General features: G+C 42.9%; 1 protein-coding gene across 1 annotated transcript; it reads right to left on the bottom strand.

The window, feature by feature from the left end:
• Positions 1 to 299: 299 nt before the first annotated feature.
• On the bottom strand, positions 300 to 19,643 carry LOC138758542 (coiled-coil-helix-coiled-coil-helix domain-containing protein 5). Its single transcript, XM_069927593.1, has 4 exons — positions 19,543 to 19,643; positions 8,905 to 9,045; positions 4,157 to 4,308; positions 300 to 622 (listed from the first exon to the last, which is right to left on the bottom strand). Coding segments are annotated over exons 1-4 (312 nt in total). The 5' UTR covers positions 19,545 to 19,643; the 3' UTR covers positions 300 to 605.
• Between the last annotated feature and the right edge of the window lie 86 nt (positions 19,644 to 19,729).

The raw sequence follows: 19,729 nt of genomic DNA, 5'->3' as shown, positions 1-19,729 counted from the left end.
CTGATATCAACGTGAGGGAATGTGCATTATTCCAATATTATTATTGTCACAGAATAGGGAAAAATAGAAAGCTCGCTCCATTTTTGTCTCGTGATTCCTGAGATCTTTCACTAATTTTGCCCTTTCAAATTCAAAGCAGGCTCTAAATTGTTAAGAATGCTGTTTCCTTTCACCCATCCTCACCTTACCGAGTCTATCTCTCAAGACAGAATAATCCAAAGACTTCCTGTCGCTGAAGGTCAGCAACAAGTTCTGAACACTGGCCATAACTCTCAATGTACAGCAACAGGAAAACACTCTTCTGTCCAATTTTTATTTTTTGAAGATTAAGAAATGAGGCCTAAGGGCCCAGAAAATGTACAGATATCTCCCCAGAACATCTGGATTTTCTCGGCCATTTGTCATTGAACAATTTATACCAGTTTAGTTCTCCTCTTTATGAACAAGCATGATCTGAATCGTCAATTCAGGCATTTCATTTCGATGGTAGCTGATCTTCAAGCCAATCTAGGTCACACCGGTCCAGGGTTGATTCTTCATAAAGGCGGCTCACAAAGTGTGGAGTTTGTGGTAGTGATGATTCCAAGCCCATCGGCAACAAAAACTTATTCCACAGGATCACCTAAGAACAAAAACAGAAAGCTGACTGCTGGATCCCTCCATCGTTCATAGAGATCACAGCCAATTCTGCCAATTTCTCTTCCTCTGATCTCAGCCTTGATTGATTCAATGGCCGAGTATCCATAGACAATCCTCTGTGGTAGAACTTTCTCAACTAAATTGGAAATGGCTCACCCCTTAGGCAAAGGACATGGCCCCATGTCTAAACCTCCCATCTTGAGCAAGAAACTTCTCAGCATCCAACACGTTTGTGCACAGTTCTCGACCCCAGCACCTGCAGTCCTTCTTGTTTTACTCCATTTCTGTCAAATTTGCATATGTCTCAATCAGATCACCCCCTTCTAAATTTCACAAGATAAAGACGGGCCTTACTCAAACTCGTGTCACTGAACATGTCCCCCAACCTCAGAATTAACCAAATTAGCTGAACTGACCTACTCTCAGCATACCTTAGAATCACGGAACTCATACTGGCTTTGCGTGGAGCGATCCCAATGTCTCGCATGCCCCTGTTCTTACTTGTAATCTAATTTATGTTCCTTTGTGTTGAATCCAGTTCTCCACTAAAGGCCCTCATTATAGATAACAATCAGTTTATTGTCATACACTGAAGTACTGAAATTCTTACTTGTTTCAGCCACACAGATATTTAGTTAAAAAAAAAACTGAATAATACATTAAATTACCATCAGGAAAAAGTCATATAGATAATAAATATCTATATGGGGTGGCAGAGTTGGCTAGTGGTTAGCGCAACACCAGCAATTGGGACTGGACCGGGGTTCAAGTCCTTCACCATCTGTAAGGAGTTTGTACGTTCTCCCAGTGTCTGTGTGGGTTTTCTCCAGGGGCTCCGGTTTCCTCCCTCCCTTCAAGGCATACCGGGGGTGTAGGTTAATTGGGCGGCACTAATTCTTGGGCTGAAATGGCCTGTTACCGTGCTGTATGTCTAAATTAAATTAAAAATATGAGTAAAACACAAAAGTCTGCAGACACTGTGGTTGAAGTAAAAACCCAACACTGGAGAAACTCAGTGTACGTCATATATACCAGAAAGGCTGGCTGGGCTCAAAGTAAATGTTGCCTGATCTTGGATTGCTAAGAGTGGAAGTACAGATAGCAAATCGACTTCCCATAATCTTCCAACCAACCCATCCTAAATCCAAGAGAGCTGGCAGGGGGCCGGCGAATGCAGTGGTCATGTTTTCCTTTACAAAGATTTTGCATTTTGACATTTGTTTGGCAAAACTCTCCTGTATTTGAGGCGGATTGGAGGTTGGCAAATAATTAAATCTCATAAATGTGAGATTACACAGAGTCACGCAGCACCAAAAAACCACCCTTTCTGTCCCCTCCCTTCCATATTCATCCAATTTACCAGTGGTTATTCAAGTACTTGTCTAGATACTTAAATGCTTAGGCAAGAAGAATGAGGCATCAAAATAACCTCATTAAACAAGAGTCTGCAGATGTTATCTGTGCAATGGGTTGTGGCCTTCTCTATATTGTTGGCTAGAAGAGCCATCTTATTAAAATGGAAAGACTCTAGGCTTCCAACAGTGTTTCAATAGTTCTCTCATATTATGTCCTGTGTAAGTTTAGAAAAAAATTATATCATGTGTATTTGATTCATCGGTGAAATTTGAAGATACACGGCAGCCTTTTATGTCTTATTTTCATTTGATGTAAATGTTTTTAACGTGATTAGATGTACTAACTCTTCCAAATAAGATATAGTCTTACCTTTGTTTTTTGATTCGCAGTATGAATCAAAAGTTACAAAATGTACATAACCCTCAGGATAAGCTGCTCAAATTTTTTTTCTTCAGTTAGCTTTCTTTTTTTTAATATAGGTTAAGTGTTTTTTTTAATATAGATAATATTTTTGATGCCTTTTCTGTCTTCATCCAGTGCAGTGGAGGGGGGACTGAGTTTATACTGTTTGAAGTTTTATCTTGATATCAGTGTGATATTGTATTTTCAGTTTTGTTCCCTTTTCTTCATTGTACTGTATTTATTATAATTTTTAAAAAGTCTGCAGGTGCTGGGGTCGAGTGCAATCGCAAATGTGCTGGAGAGACTCTTCTCACTGCTACTTTCGGGAAGAAGATGAAGTCCCTGAAAGTCTGGCACTTCTAACCAAAGGCAATCAGGCTCATGGACCTTCCATTACTGCCCAAATCAAAAACTACTCTGGCACCCCAAAAACCCCTGTATGCGCCTCTGAAACATCACTAAATCTACAGTTATGGTAGTGGAAGAAATATAGAGGTGTTTCAGTGGTGCAGGCAGGTGGTTTTGACTCTTGGATTTAGGATGGGTTGGAAGATTATGGGAAATCTATTTGCTACCTCCACTTACACTCTTAGCAATCCAAGATCAGGTAACATTTACTTTGAGCACAGCCAGTCTTTTTGATAATTCCTTGATTCTATCAGTCAACCCCCTCCAACTGTCTGTATTAGTGTCCTCATTGGTGCTTTCAGATTTGTGCCGATTTGCAATTCTACCCTCCATATGGATATTCAAGTCACACTTAAAGTTGGAAGAACCACATCTTGGCAGTCCCCAACCAGATGGCATCAATATCTGTTAACTCACCCCCTCTGCTAATCTCCCTCCTCCAGCTCCCCATCGCCTTCCCTTCCTTCTCCTATAAGCTAATTAGCCCTCTGCTCTCTCTCCCCCTATCATTTCTCACCTTCTTTCTCTTCTACCTTCCAACCTGTATCCACCTACAGTAAAACCCCTCTTATCTGGAATTCAAGCAACCCGGCAGCCTCAAGCAAAAAAAACAGTCAACAAATACTGTAGCCCTACACAAAAGTGCTGGAGAAACTTAGCAGGTCCACAGCATCTATAGGAAGCAAAGGATATAACCAGCGTTTCCCTGAGCCCTTCATAAAGCCATGCAACATTGATATTGTACCTTTGGGTGACCTGCTGAGTTTCTCCAGCACTTTTGTGTATTATACTACAATCACAGCGCCTGCATACATTCTGGTTTAAGTGATTCAAAATGCCTCTGTTGTTTCATTAAAAATATGGAAGTTTAAATTGGCACGCCTCACCGTGGTTCGCCAATCACTCAACATGCAATCTCAAGCAACCGTAAAATTCACTTATCTGGCATTTACCAATCACAAAAGGTACCAGATACCAGGGGTTTTTACTGTATAATCTCTAACCTGTTAACTTGTCCCCCACTCCCCATGTTTGTTATTTAGCCATCTGCCTGATTTTTCAGCACTCCTGAAGAGAAGATCAAACCCGACTGCTCTTTACTTCCCCTGGATGCTGCGTGACCTGCTGAGTTTCTCCAGCACCTTGGTGTACTGCACTAGACCCAACGCCAGCAGAATTTCTTTGTCCCTCTATTTTGAAGACCAAACCTTTTGACAGAGATCTGGGAACGGAAAAGATGTGGTGGGATGTCAATTTGCCAAGTTCTGTGTTGAATTCGTGGGTTGTTAAGAATGTGCTGTTACAATCTTTGAACTAACTCTGAACCTCAAGATTGCAGAAATGCTTTTACCTGAGTTTGGCACCTTGACTTTCTCCGCACAGGCCAGGAACCTGTTGACGTGCTCAGTGCACTTCATTACCAATGTCTGACTCTGCTTCAAACACTGCTCAAATGCCACGAAGGGCTCTGCACATTCTGCACGGATCTTTCGAACGATGGGGCTGGAAGAAGACGATCATCAGTTAGGAAGTTCTAGGATGGAAGAATGAAATCTGATGGAAGACTCACTGGGTAGAAATACTGGAAGCAGATCTTACTAAGGAATTAACTGAATACATTATGCAGTAAAACTGTTGTCCAGAATTCAAGCAACCGGTAAAAATAATCGCAAAAATCAAGTGGGTAAAAACACAGAAGTATAAAATTGGCGCATCTCGCCGTTAGTTCACCAGTCACGCAATCTCAAGCAACCGTAAAATACAGCATCTACCAATCCCCATTGGTGCCTGATACCAGGGCGTTGACTGTAGTCCTACACAAAAGTACTGGAGAAACTCAGCAGGTGATGCACTGTCTATAGGAGGCAAAAGATATAACAAATGTTTTGGGCCTGAGCCCTTCATCAAGGCCCTCTTCCTGTTTCTTGTATTAAATTTCTTCATTGTTTCTCTAATTTTTTTTCTTACTGTCTACATCATCCATTCTTAACGGGGCCCTACGCCTCCCTGTAGTCCACAGCACATTTAGTAAAAGTTTTCACCTCACATAACACAAATATATTAATTTTTAAAAATGTACTGTAAAACCCCTGGTAACTGATCTCTATGGGGATTGGTAGATAAATGAATTTTCCAGTTGAATGTGATGGCATGTGGCGTGATTGGTGAACTAATGGTGAGGTGCACCAATTTTAAACTTCAGTATTTTTTTCTGCTATAAACAATATAATGTTTTAAGCTGAAATACACAAATATTTTAGGGAAACTCAGCAGGTCATGCAGCATCCATAGGAAGTAAAGAGGAACCATCGTTTTGGGCCTGAGCCCTTCTTCAGGAGTGCTGAAAAATCTGGAATTCAAGCAACTGGCAAAAAAATTCAAGGTAAATAAATTTTAAAAATTAAGATAAAGAAAAATAAAATAGGTAAAAATACGTATATATAAAATTGTATAAGTAAATGTTCTCTGATGGGAGCAAATATTCAGCCAGCAAAGGGCCTTGGTCGGGCTTTGCTCATAGCAGTAGTTTGAATAAAGTTGTGTGAAACAGCAATGGCGTCGTCCATGATGAAGAGCTGGTTGATACCACTATCCGTAGGAGTGACTCTCTTAACGTGTCACCTTATCCCTGCTTAGTGAGTTGCCCTGGTCAGTGGCTTCACCTGTAAACTTGGGTGGAGGGGTTATTTATCTATAATGTTATTGTTTGTCTTTCAGGCGGCTCCGTGGAGAGGGAAGAACCTGCAGATGCAGCAACGGTTAAACATTTTCAAATAATGTAACTGACAAAAAACTAAAATGCTTTAAGGTTTATATATGAATATATATGCATGAATATGCAAGAGAAGTTTGTTTAGATGAAATTTTTGTCTTTTATACTGTTTATTCTTAATGCAGGTGTATTAGTTAAGCATTTTAAGAGTTAGTTTTAAGCAACTAGAAAATATCTGCATCAACCAATCCCTATAGGTGCTGATACCAGGGGTATCACCTGCATTAAGAATAAACAGTATAAAAGACAAAAATTTCATTTAAACAAACTTCTCTTGCATATTCATGCATATATATTCATATATAAACCTTAAAGCATTTTAGTTTTTTGTCAGTTACATTATTTGAAAATGTTTAACCGTTGCTGCATCTGCAGGTTCTTCCCTCTCCACGGAGCCGCCTGAAAGACAAACAACAACATTATAGATAAATAACCCCTACACTGTATGGGTATTGTGCATGAACCTTTGCAGACTTTCTTGTTTAACACAAAAATGTGGAAACTGCTCCATGTGGAGCAACAATAGACCATGACTGAGCAAGATGAACAAGTAATAAGCAAAAAGTGAAACTCGGAAATCTGCTGCGATTGTAGTACAAAGCACACAGTCATGGTGGAGAACTCAGCAGATCTTGCAGGAGGTAGGTATATTACCAGCATTTCGGGCCTGAGCCCTTCTTCAAGGTCTAAGCAAAACACATATGCCTGCAGATTCTGTGATGGTAGATTATAATAAACAAGCTGTCAAAACAAAATAGAAAACAATCTGCAGAAAATCTACAGGGAAAACTGGCAAAAACAGGAGGTGGAGGGAATTTTTAAAACAACGTTAAAAACAAATAATCAGAGGAATATAAGGACCTAAACTATAACCACAACAGGTTAAGCAGATGAAGAGAAAGTAAAAACAAAAAGGGTTAGAGAACCTTAAGAATGAAAGAGTTGAGAAACAAACCACTCATATAATAAGATGGTGTTTAAATCTTCTCTCACTCTTCTTCATGTATCTGGCAAAATAAAGAAAAAACTCAGATACCAAGGGTTTTATTGAGCTAGAAAAATTATTGGGACTGGATGATCTACATTCTAAGGTTCTAAAAGCTTAGCTGCAGATTTTAAAGTAGTCCCAGCTGATTAGAAAACAGCAACTGTAACACCATCTTTCCAAAAAAGAATACAGGCCAGTTAACGACATGTTATTAGGAAAATGGTGGAGTCCATTTTAAGAAATGCTAACAGGATCCTTGACATGGCTGGACAGCGGTACCGCGATTTCAGGGAATGATTACAGCTGAGCCTGTCGAGTCCATGCCAGATGCACCTTCCTCACAGCCCTGCTCATTCTTCCTTTCATATATTCATCTACATCTCTTGTGATCGCCACAACTGACTCTTGCCTCCACTTCTGCCCTTGTGGTGGGTTACAGACCATGACCTCTTGCCTCCACTTCTGCCCTTGTGGTGGGTTACAGACCATGACCTCTTGTTTTCTTCATACTAATTTTGATCTTTTTTTGCCCATCATTTTCAATCTATTGTACTTACCTTGCACATTATTTATTACTGAATATATATTTTTCTCTGTATTGCAATTTGTTTACATTTCTCTTTATTGTATACGCCTCTTTTCTTGGGAACAGTTTTATGCAGAATTTCAGAAGAAATACAATACTCATACAATTTAACAAATCTCAGTTCCTTGCAACATTTCCTGTTTTAAGAACAAGAAATTAGCTTCTCCTATCTAGTCTTAGAATTGATGTCCCTTGTTGCTGGAAGGGGTCAGAAGCAACTCATTAAACCCTACATCTACTCTAAATGTTAATGCCCAGAACTGGACATCAAATTCCTGATGTATTTGAATCAGTGTTTCACTAATATTCATCATGACTTCCTTACTGTCTCCATTTGTATTGGAATGGGAGCAGTCATAGGCCAGCCAGCTCCACTATTCACTACAATCATCTCTGCTCTCATTGACCTTAATACCAATTACCCATACTCTCTCCACACTCCTCGTCTCTCCTGTAGTTCAAATATCTGCTAATATTACCTAGGTACCCTCAATGACTCTGTCTCCACACCTACTAGGGTAGAGAATTCCAAAGATTTATGAAATTTTTAAAAAGATCTCAGTCACTGTCTGAAATGGGTGACACCTTTTTTCTGGAACAAAGTCCCTTAGCAGTATTAGAGGGAAGCATCTCTCAGCATCCACCTTGTCAATCCCTCTCAGAGTTTCAATAAGATCACCTCCATTTCTTCTCCACCAACCTGCTTCATTTGTCATCCCTTCATCTCTGGAGTGAATGCTAGCAACTTTGCCTAATATAATCTTCCCTTTATATAACCATGTTAACTGCTTTATTGTCCTCTGGTTTTCCAAATGTCTTAACAATTTATTCTTAATAATGGAGTCCCAACATTTTCCTTGTGCCATATATTGGACTAACTTTCCTCTCGTTTCCTGCTTTCTGATTCCATTCTTTCTTGAGTATTGTGTTACGTTTGAATCTCTGGGACGTCAGCTGAATCTGGTGGATTGTAAGACAGAATTCTGGCTGCTTTTTAAACCACTTTTGCAACCTGTGCTGTCACACTCTATGAACTACAATTTAAATCAATGAACTGAACTAAAAAGGATGTCTCAGTCCAGTGGGTTGATCTGCTTGCATGGTGTGGATGTTCTGAGTTGTTCCTTGCCTCCAGTTTTCCTGGTATGAGCACTGGGTTTTGAAGTCCCAACTGGGGACATTTTAGTAGATCCGTGAAGCTGATGGGGCAGTAGGTGGATCAGCTGAAGAAAGGGGGGGGGGGGAGAGCAAATGTCCATGTGCACTAGTGGTAGGAGACCCAATATTGAGGGGAACAGATAGAGGTTTTCATGGCCAGGAAATAGTATGTTGCCTTCCTGGTGCCAGAGTCACCCAGGTCACAGAATGTCAAAGGGCATGCTAACAGCCAGTGGTGATGGTCCACAATGGTACTAACAGTAAAGATGGTTGAAGCCCTGCAAAGTGAATTTAGCAACCAAGGCCACAGATTAAAGAACAGAAGCTCCAAGGTTCTCACCTCCGGATTACACTGAACAATGACAATTTTTAAAATTTTCCTGAACACTTTTGCGTGTATTTCATGGCCGCTGATCACAAAAATCCTTTAAAAAAAAAAGCCTAGGGGTGAGGGGTCATACATTCCATGGGATTTTGTCTGAGTGTCACGACATCAGAATTCCAGATGAATGTACAGTTTCCCAATGAGTGGCACCGTCAGTGCATTCTGCAGGAAAGCGTTTGGCTATGTTTGTGGAACTCAAACAAACTCACTGTGACGATGTGCACTGTGCAACTGTGGTTTTCAGTTGATGACAGTCCTTCTGCCATGAAGATGGGTTCAGGGTGACACATTGCCCATATGCCTCTATTTCCTTTGAACAGTATCGTGCGGTTATTTCAAAAGCAGCTTGCCTGCCACGAAAGCAAAATAAAGATTAGACACACTCACAAACTGTAACGCGTGGCTACATCTTGAAGAGCAAACATCATTATAAACAAAATAATTAATTGAAAAAGGAGTAAAATTGAAATGAATAAGATTCAAATTATTAACAATGATCAGACACCTTCAAGATTTCAAACACCACCGTGTTTTGGGCATCAGCCATAAGTTCAAGTACTGGGCAGAAAGAAACTTTCTTTCTGCCAACCTATTTCTGCAATTATGCTCCCAGCCCCCCCAAGTTAGACTCAGATTTCAGATTTATCAGAATTCATACATGTCATCACAAACAACCCTGAGATTCTTTTCCCTGCAGGCCAGGCAGAATTACCATTTATTGGTAGTGATGTAAATAAATAAAGAAATGTAAACAAACAAAGGAAAAATAAACAACAAAGTGCAAAAGTAAGAGTCCTTAAATAAGTCCCTGATTGAGTTCATTGTTGAGGAGTCTGATGGTGGAGGGATAGCAGCCGTTCCTGAACCTGGTGGTGTGAGGCTTGTGGCACCTGGACTTCTTCCCTGAGAAAAGAGCGCATGCTGGGTGCTGTGGATCCTTGATGATTGCTGGTGCTTTCCGACAGCAGCGTTCCCTGTCGATGTTCTCGATGGTGGGGAAGGTTTTGCCTGTGATGTCCTGGGCTGTGTCCACTACCTTTTGCAGGGCTTTATATTCGTAATGGTGCCCCAGGTCAGACTGTGATGCAGCAAGCCAGCAAGCTTTCCATACCTCTGTAGAAATTTGATAGGGTTTCCGATGTCATACCAAGCCTCCGCAAACTCCTGAGATAGTAGAGGTGCTAACGTGCTTTCTTCATGAATTTGTGTGTTGAGTCCAGGAAAGATCTGAATGGACTAAAGTTAGATAAGTCTCCTGGATCAGATAGGTGCATCCACAGGTTCTGAAGGAGAGAGCTTTGGAGACTGTGGAGATATTGGAATTTATTTTCCAGAAATCAACAGACTCTGGCATGGATCCGGAGGATTGGAAGGTCGTAAATGTAGTTCCGCTATTTAATAACAAGGACAAGGTTATGAAATACCTTGCGGTGCATGGCATGATAGGTCCGAGCCAGCATGGTTTCAGGAAGGGAATTTTGGAATTTATTTGAGGAAATCTCAAGTAGGATGGACAAAGGAAAGGTTGTGGATGTTGTGTATTTGGATTTTCAAAAGGTCTTTGATAAGGTGCCGCCTAAGACGCTGCTTTTAATAAGATGAGAGCCCATGGAATTACAGGAAAGATGTTAGATTAAGTGGAGCATTGGCTGATAGGCAGAAAGCAAAGGGAGGGAATAAAGGGATCCTGTTCTGGTTAGTTGCCGCTTTCTTGTGGTATTCCGCAAGGGCCGGTAATGGGGCCGCTTCTTTTTACAATGTAAATTTAGATTAAGGATTGAATGATTTTGTGACTAAGTTTGCAGATGACACCAAGATAGGTGGTGGAGTAGGAAGTGTTGAAAGAACCGCAAGGTTGCAGAGAGTGGGCAGAAATGGCAGATGCGATACAATGTTGAGAAATGTACAGTCGTATATTTTGGAAGAGGAAATAAACAGACAGATTATTATTTGGAAGTCCAAAGGGACTTAGGAGTCTTCATGCAGGATAAGATTAACCACCAGGTTGGATCGGCAGTAAAGAAAGCAAATGCTATGTTGGCATTCATTCCAAGAGGAATAGTGTATAAGAATGAAGAGGTGTTGATGAGGCTCCGTGGGGCACTGGTGAGATTCCATTTCTAGTAATGAGTGCAGTTTTGGGCCCCTTATCTTAGAAGGGATGTAATAATGTTGGAGAGTTCAGAGAAGATTTACCAGGATGATTCCTGGAATGCAAGGGCTAACATATGAGGAACGCTTAGCAACTCAGGGACTGTATTCATTGGAGTATATTAGAATGAGAGGGGATTTCAAAGAAACATTTTGAATGTTGGAAGGATTGGACAGAGTAGATGTGAATACACCCTGGTGGGTGGATCCAGGACAAGAGGGCAGTTTTAGAATTAAAGGGGATCCATTTAAAACAGAGATGAGGAGAAATTGCTTTAACCAGAGGGGAGTCAGATTTGTTGAATTCGTTGCCACATACAGCTGTGGAAGCCTGATCATTGGAGAAGGTGGAACTAGATTTAAGAACAGTTTAACTCAGGGTGGATTTGTGGAGCAGACTCGGTATCTGAATGGCCTACTTCTGTTCCTTTATCTTGTGATCTTAAAGTAGCAACCAAAATAATTACACAAAGAATATTCCATGGTTTGTTTTGATAATTCAGCAAGGTTGAAGCTGATTATGAACATCAACAACTCGTATTTGCAAAGACAGTGAAAGACACAACCCTGATTAATAAATCCCAAGGGAACTTGAAGAAACATGGAGCAATCTGTTTGAATGTACTTCTCCATATAAGAACATGTTTCTGTATAAATATTCAACCTGTAAGCCACGAGGCAGTCTCTCTTGGGGTAAGACTAGCTGCTTGTGCTTGAAAGGGAGTTCCCTCACTTTACAAAGTGAATTAAAAAAAAGGTTTTCATGCTTGTTTATCAAGCAACTTCAGTCCACTTTAACTCAAGTGGCTGTGATACCAATATACCCATTTCTACTACTAGTTCCAATGCTCTGAAGGTTCAAAATAAATGCAACTTAAACATTACAAGGGAAATATCTTTACAAAACATTGCTTAGGAGCACTGTTCATTTCTGGTCACCACATTTTGGGAAAGTTAGAAATAATTGTGGTGGAGATTGGGTAAGGAGATTCACCAGGATGTTGCCTGGACTGGTGGACCATTTATGGAAGGGGAAAAGGAAGCTGAGGGGGAATGAAGTAAAAATATAATGTCCCAAATACCTTTTTTCAGTTATTACCAAGTCAAAGCTTTTCTAACTGATAAGTTAGGTCATAGTTTGTTTTCCTAGACAATCTGAGTTAGAGATGTTAATTAATAAAGGAGATACAAATTTATTTCAGAGATGTATAAATTACTTCAAAGGAAAATATTTAAACCAAATATTCATAAATCAAGATTAAGATGGGAAACTGATTTAAATAGAAAGATAGATGAAAAAAATTGAAGAGTGTCATGTAAAGATATGACTAAAATTAACATAAGATATAGATTAGTACAATATAATTTTTTACATCGATTATATTTAATCTCTCAAAAATTAAAAAGATTTAATTAATATCATCAAATATGGTAGAAAGATAGCAGAGTACTAAGGTTAAATCTTTTTGGATACAAGTTAAAATATTTTTGGAAAAAATATTAAAGGTAAAACTTCCATTAGATCCAATGTTATTTTTATTGGGAGATGTTTAAAAAGGTTAGTTTAAAATTAAGATTAACTATGTATCAAATTGAATTTTTATGATTAGCCATAGCTATTTCTAGGAAATGTGTTGTTATTACTTGGAAATCTAATATGGATTTAGGAATGCAAAGATGGCACACTGAATTGAGATCTTGTATTCCTTTTTTAAAAAAAAACCTAATTTACATGATAAATACCATTTTTTCCTGGAAATATGGAGCCATATTTGCAATATATTGGTTTGAAGATTTATGAATGATGGGTTAGGAGTATTGCTTTTCTATATAATTCATCATAATTGTAATGTATTTGTGTTTAAAACTTTACAAGATAAAATATTTAAAAAAAAGGAAATTGAGGGGGTGACCTTATAGAGGTTTATTTGAGGCAAATGTAGCTGCAATCTTCTCCCAATGGAAGGGACATCAAAAACAACACAACATGGTTTAAGGCAGGAGAAAGGATTTTTAAAGGGAATCTGGGGGAGGGGAGGCATTTTTTTTTACAAAACTCTTCCAGATGAGGTGATGGATTCAGATGCAATTACTGTTTAAGGGACAATGAGACAAAGACTGAAATAGGCAAGGTATAGAAGGATACAGTAATAAATGCAGGCAAATGGGATTAGTGCAAAAAGGCAATGGGGATGTGATTGGCTGATGGGCCTATAACTTCAATGTTTATGGGTCCAGATGAATCAGAAATGCCTCACTTAAAATTAAAATGGCAGAGAACGCCGTGAAGGCATACTGTTCCACAGCTGTAATGCAGATGGAGAAATGGTAACAAAATATTAAATTGTTACTGGAGTGTTGGCAGATCCAAAAGTTAGGTTCCTGGATCTGTTTGGCAGGCTGTGGGACATTGGAGATTTGGTGTTTGAGATACAAGATATTAGATAGCTTGAAACACTGGGGTTCGGATGCACTTTGGAAGACCCGAAAATCCTCCAATATCAGATGATCTGCAATCCAATTTCAACAGTTATTGATTGACATACTCCATGGAAGTGCTGAGCTGATGATTAAATAATTCAGTCAATATCACTGCTGGAACTCATGTGAAATAGTCTGCAAGAGGCGAGTAAGCAATTTGCAGATTTTGGTTTCAGGAAGAGAACTAAATTTATTTTTCACTTTCTCAGTCTTGATTAAAGAGCCACAGACTGGATCCCTTAGCACAAATACTGCCCAATCTGTTTATATTTCTGATTTTCACAGTCTGTTTTTTATTCATTTACTTTTATTTTGTTGACATTTTTGAAATACAAATTCCTTAACTATTTTACCATCCCTGTCTCATTTAATAAGTCAACAAGTATGAACGTTTGAATGCACTTGGAAGCTCAGGATATTAGATTCAAAATTGGCTTTGTAGGAGTTAGAAGGAAGTAGTGGAGGCATGTGACTGGTGGTGGGCTACATGGGTAGGTAGTGGGTCCACTCCTGTGTGTTAGTTAACCATACAAATGTTGTGGATGACAATGTAGTTAATGCGATTAGAAAATTAGCAGATGACACGCAAATTGTGGGAGTAGTAAACGATGAGTAAAGATATACAATTTTACAAGATCTGTTGGGAAGGTGGGACAATGAGTGAAACACAAAAGTCTGCTTCCACTCCAACATGTGTGAGGTGTGCACTTCAGGAAGTCAAACCCAGGGCCCTGGACAGGATTGTTGAACAGAGAGACCTAGGAATACAGGAACACACTTTCCTGAAAGGTGGACAGGCTTGTTAATCAGGATACTGAATGCAAAAGTTAGGACTCTATGATTTGTCCAGGCATTGGTGAGACCTCCCTGAGAGTACCACGTGCAGCTCTGGTCACCCAGTTAGAGGAAGAACATCAACAAGTTGAAGGGGGTGTACCAGGATGTTGCCAGGGTAAGAGCCCATGATTTATAGGGAGAGACCAGATAGGCTGAGATGAGGGCTGAGGGGTGACCTTATAGAGGTTTATAAAATCATAAGGGGCATGGGTAAAGTGAATAATGTTTTTTTTCTTAGGGTTGATGATTCTATAACTAGAAGGTATCAGTTTAAGGTGTGAAAAAAGAAAATCTGCAGATACTGCAATTGTAGTTGCAGGAAAAACAAGGACTGGTTTGACGAAAACAGCCAGGAAATCCAGGAGCTGCTGGCAAAGAAGCGAGCTGCCCACCAGGCTCACCTTACAAAGCCGTCCTGTCCAGAGAAGAAACAAGCCTTCCGTCGCGCATGCAGCCATCTTCAGCGCAAACTCCGGGAGATCCAAAATGAGTGGTGGACTAGCCTCGCCAAACGAACCCAGCTCAGCGCGGACATTGGCGACTTCAGGGGTTTCTACGAGGCTCTAAAGGCTGTGTACAGCCCCTCACCCCAAGTCCAAAGCCCGCTGCGCAGCTCAGACGGCAAAGTCCTCCTCAGCGACAAGATCTCCATCCTCAACCGATGGTCAGAACACTTCCAATCTCTTTTCAGTGCCAACCGCTCAGTCCAAGATTCCGCCCTGCTCCAGCTCCCTCAACAGCCCCTAAGGCTAGAGCTGGATGAGGTTGCCACCCTGGATGAGACAAATAAGGCAATCGAACAACTGAAAAGTGGCAAAGCAGCAGGTATGGATGGAATCCCCCCAGAAGTCTGGAAGGCTGGCGGCAAAACTCTGCATGCCAAACTGCATGAGTTTTTCAAGCTTTGTTGGGACCAAGGTAAACTGCCTCAGGATCTTCGTGATGCCACCATCATCACCCTGTACAAAAACAAAGGCGAGAAATCAGACTGCTCAAACTACAGGGGAATCACGTTGCTCTCCATTGCAGGCAAAATCTTCGCTAGGATTCTACTAAATAGAATAATACCTAGTGTCGCCGAGAATATTCTCACGGAATCACAGTGCGGCTTTCGCGCAAACAGAGGAACCACTGACATGGTCTTTGCCCTCAGACAGCTCCAAGAAAAGTGCAGAGAACAAAACAAAGGACTCTACATCACCTTTGTTGACCTCACCAAAGCCTTCGACACCGTGAACAGGAAAGGGCTTTGGCAAATACTAGAGCGCATCGGATGTCCCCCAAAGTTCCTCAACATGATTATCCAACTGCACGAAAACCAACAAGGTCGGGTCAGATACAGCAATGAGCTCTCTGAACCCTTCTCCATTAACAATGGCGTGAAGCAAGGCTGTGTTCTCGCACCAACCCTCTTTTCAATCTTCTTCAGCATGATGCTGAACCAAGCCATGAAAGACCCCAACAATGAAGACGCTGTTTACATCCGGTACCGCACGGATGGCAGTCTCTTCAATCTGAGGCGCCTGCAAGCTCACACCAAGACACAAGAGCAACTTGTCCGTGAACTACTCTTTGCAGACGATGCCGCTTTAGTTGCCCATTCAGAGCCAGCTCTTCAGCGCTTGACGTCCTGTTTTGCGGAAACTGCCAAAATGTTTGGCCTGGAAGTCAGCCTGAAGAAAACTGAGGTCCTCCATCAGCCAGCTCCCCACCATGACTACCAGCCCCCCCACATCTCCATCGGGCACACAAAACTCAAAACGGTCAACCAGTTTACCTATCTCGGCTGCACCATTTCATCAGATGCAAGGATCGACAATGAGATAGACAACAGACTCGCCAAGGCAAATAGCGCCTTTGGAAGACTACACAAAAGAGTCTGGAAAAACAACCAACTGAAAAACCTCACAAAGATAAGCGTATACAGAGCCGTTGTCATACCCACACTCCTGTTCGGCTCCGAATCATGGGTCCTCTACCGGCACCGCCTACGGCTCCTAGAACGCTTCCACCAGCGTTGTCTCCGCTCCATCCTCAACATCCATTGGAGCGCTTACACCCCTAACGTCGAAGTACTCGAGATGGCAGAGGTCGACAGCATCGAGTCCACGCTGCTGAAGATCCAGCTGCGCTGGATGGGTCACGTCTCCAGAATGGAGGACCATCGCCTTCCCAAGATCGTGTTATATGGCGAGCTCTCCACTGGCCACCGTGACAGAGGTGCACCAAATAAAAGGTACAAGGACTGCCTAAAGAAATCTCTTGGTGCCTGCCACATTGACCACCGCCAGTGGACTGATAACGCCTCAAACCGTGCATCTTGGCGCCTCACAGTTTGGCGGGCAGCAACCTCCTTTGAAGAAGACCGCAGAGCCCACCTCACTGACAAAAGGCAAAGGAGGAAAAACCCAACACCCAACCCCAACCAACCAATTTTCCCTTGCAACCGCTGCAATCGTGTCTGCCTGTCCCGCATCGGACTTGTCAGCCACAAACCAGCCTGCAGCTGACGTGGACTTTTTACTCCCTCCATAAATCTTCGTCCGCGAAGCCAAGCCAAAGAAAAGAGAAGTTAATGTACAAAACAGCTGGAAAAATTCAGCAGGTACCACAGTGTCCATAGAAGGCAAATAGCCAACCACAGAATATTACAGCACAAAAACAGGTCCTTCAGCCCTTCTAGTCTGTGCTGAACTATTATTCTGCCTGATCCCATTGACCTACACCCAAACCATATCCCTCCAATCCTCTTCCATCCTTGTACCTGTCCAATGGGTTAGGGATAAATCAGCAGCTGATCACTATTTTGACATTTAAAGGGTATTCAGAGATATCTTTGGCTTGGATTCGCGGACGAAGATTTATGGAGGGGTAAATGTCCACGTCAGCTGCAGGCTCGTTTGTGGCTGACAAGTCCGATGCTGGACAGGCAGACACAGTTGCAGCGGTTGCAGGGGAAAATTGGTTGGTTGGGGTTGGATGTTGGGTTTTTCCTCCTTTGTCTTTTGTCAGTGAGGTGGGCTCTGCGGTCTTCTTCAAAGGAGGTTGCTGCCCGCCAAACTGTGAGGCGCCAAGATGCACGGTTTGAGGCGATATCAGCCCACTGGCGGTGGTCAATGTGGCAGGCACCAAGAGATTTCTTTAAGCAGTCCTTGTACCTCTTCTTTGGTGCACCTCTGTCTTGGTGGCCAAAGGAGAGCTCGCCGTATAACGCGATCTTGGGAAGGTGATGGTCCTCCATTCTGGAGATGTGACCTACCCAGCACAGTTGGATCTTCAGCAGCGTGGATTCGAAGCTGTCGGCCTCTGCCATCTCGAGTACTTCGATGTTGGAGATGAAGTCGCTCCAATGAATGTTGAGGATGAAGCGGAGACAACGCTGGTGGAAGCGTTCAGGGAGCCGTAGGTGATGCCGGCAGAGGACCCATGATTCGGAGCCGAACAGGAGTGTGGGTATGACATCGGCTCTGTATACGCTTATCTTTGTGCGGTTTTTCAGTTGGTTGTTTTTCCAGACTCTTTTGTGTAGTCTTCCAAAGACGCTATTTGCCTTGGCGAGTCTGTTGTCTACCTCGTTGTCGATCCTTGCATCCGATGAAATGGTGCAGCCGAGATAGGTAAACTGGTTGACCGTTTTGAGTTTTGTGTGCCCGATGGAGATGTGGGGGGAGCTGGCTGATGGAGGACCTCCGTTTTCTTCAGGCTGACTTCCAGGCCAAACATTTTGGCAGTTTCCGCAAAACAGGACGTCAAGCGCTGAAGAGCTGGCTCTGAATGGGCAACTAAAGCGGCATCGTCTGCAAAGAGTAGTTCACGGACAAGTTGCTCTTGTGTCTTGGAGTGAGCTTTCAAATGCCTCAGATTGAAGAGACTGCCATCCTTGCGGTACCGGATGTAAGCAGCGTCTTCATTGTTGAGGTCTTTCATGGCTTGTTTCAGCATCAGAGATTTACAGATATACAGATAGAAGTAAAAACACAATGCTGGAGAAGCTCAGCAGGTCAAACCTTGTATTAGCAAAGATAAAGATACATAACTAACATTTCAGGCTTGAGCAATGGGATCAGGTTATGTTCGACAACGAGATAGACAACAGACTCGTTAAGGCAAATAGCGCCTTTGGAAGACTACACAAAAGAGTCTGGAAAAACAACCAACTGAAAAACCTCACAAAGATAAGCGTATACAGAGCCGTTGTCATACCCACACTCCTGTTCGGCTCCGAATCATGGGTCCTCTACCGGCATCACCTACGGCTCCTAGAACGCTTCCACTAGCGTTGTCTCCGCTCCATCCTCAACATTCATTGGAGCGCTTTCATCCCTAACGTCGAAGTACTCGAGATGACAGAGGTCGACAGCATCGAGTCCACACTGCTGAAGATCCAGCTGCGCTGGGTGGGTCACGTCTCCAGAATGGAGGACCATCGCCTTCCCAAGATCGTGTTATATGGCGAGCTCTCCACTGGCCACCGTGACAGAGGTGCACCAAAGAAAAGGTACAAGGACTGCCTAAAGAAATCTCTTGGTGCCTGCCACATTGACCACCGCCAGTGGGCTGATATCGCCTCAAACCGTGCATCTTGGCGCCTCACAGTTTGGCGGGTAGCAACCTCCTTTGAAGAAGACCGCAGAGCCCATCTCACTGACAAAAGGCAAAGGAGGAAAAACCCAACACCCAACCAACCAATTTTCCCCTGCAACCGCGTCTGCCTGTCCCGCATCGGACTTGTCAGCCACAAACGAGCCTGCAGCTGATGTGGACATTTACGCCCTCCATAAATCTTCGTCCCCGAAGCCAAGCCAAAGAAAAGAAAGAAAGATATACAAATGAGATGGGCTGAGGATATGGACCAACTGCAGGAAAATGGGATGGGAACAGAAAGACCCTCCCCTTCCCTGGCAGCAAACAACCCCATTAATTCCCTCCCGCCCTCCCCTTTCTCCCTCCCTCCCTCCCCTCCCCTCCCCTCCCCTTTCTCCCTCCCCCCCCTCCCCTCCCCTCCCCCCCTCCCCTTTCTCCCTTCCCCCCCCTCCCCTTTCTCCCTCCCCCCCTCCCCTTTCTCCCTTCCCCCCCTCCCCTTTCTCCCTTCCCCCCCCTCCCCTTTCTCCCTTCCCCCCCCTCCCCTTTCTCCCTTCCCCCCCCTCCCCTTTCTCCCTTCCCCCCCCTCCCCTTTCTCCCTTCCCCCCCCTCCCCTTTCTCCCTTCCCCCCCCTCCCCTTTCTCCCTTCCCCCCCCTCCCCTTTCTCCCTTCCCCCCCCTCCCCTTTCTCCCTCTCCCTCCCCTTTCTCCCTCTCCCTCCCCTTTCTCCCTCTCCCTCCCCTTTCTCTTTCTCCCTCTCCCTCCCCTTTCTCCTCCTTTCCCTGCAACCTCACTCACATGGCGTCCGCATATCCACAAGACCATCGGCCAAGGCTACCGGAGGGAGGCAGCTGATTGGTTTACTTTCATGGCTCCCGCCCACTATTCATCCAGAGCGTCCGTTCATTGGATATAACCGACTGTCCATCATTATTGTCTTCCTTTTGATTCGATGATGCCTGTGGCTATTGGTTAATGAATTGAT

This window comes from Narcine bancroftii, chromosome 3, assembly GCF_036971445.1.
Source record: "Narcine bancroftii isolate sNarBan1 chromosome 3, sNarBan1.hap1, whole genome shotgun sequence".
Taxonomy (NCBI): Eukaryota; Metazoa; Chordata; class Chondrichthyes; order Torpediniformes; family Narcinidae; genus Narcine; species Narcine bancroftii.
The sequence above is the reverse complement of the archived record's forward strand: the minus strand, read 5'-3'. Positions and strand labels throughout refer to the sequence as shown.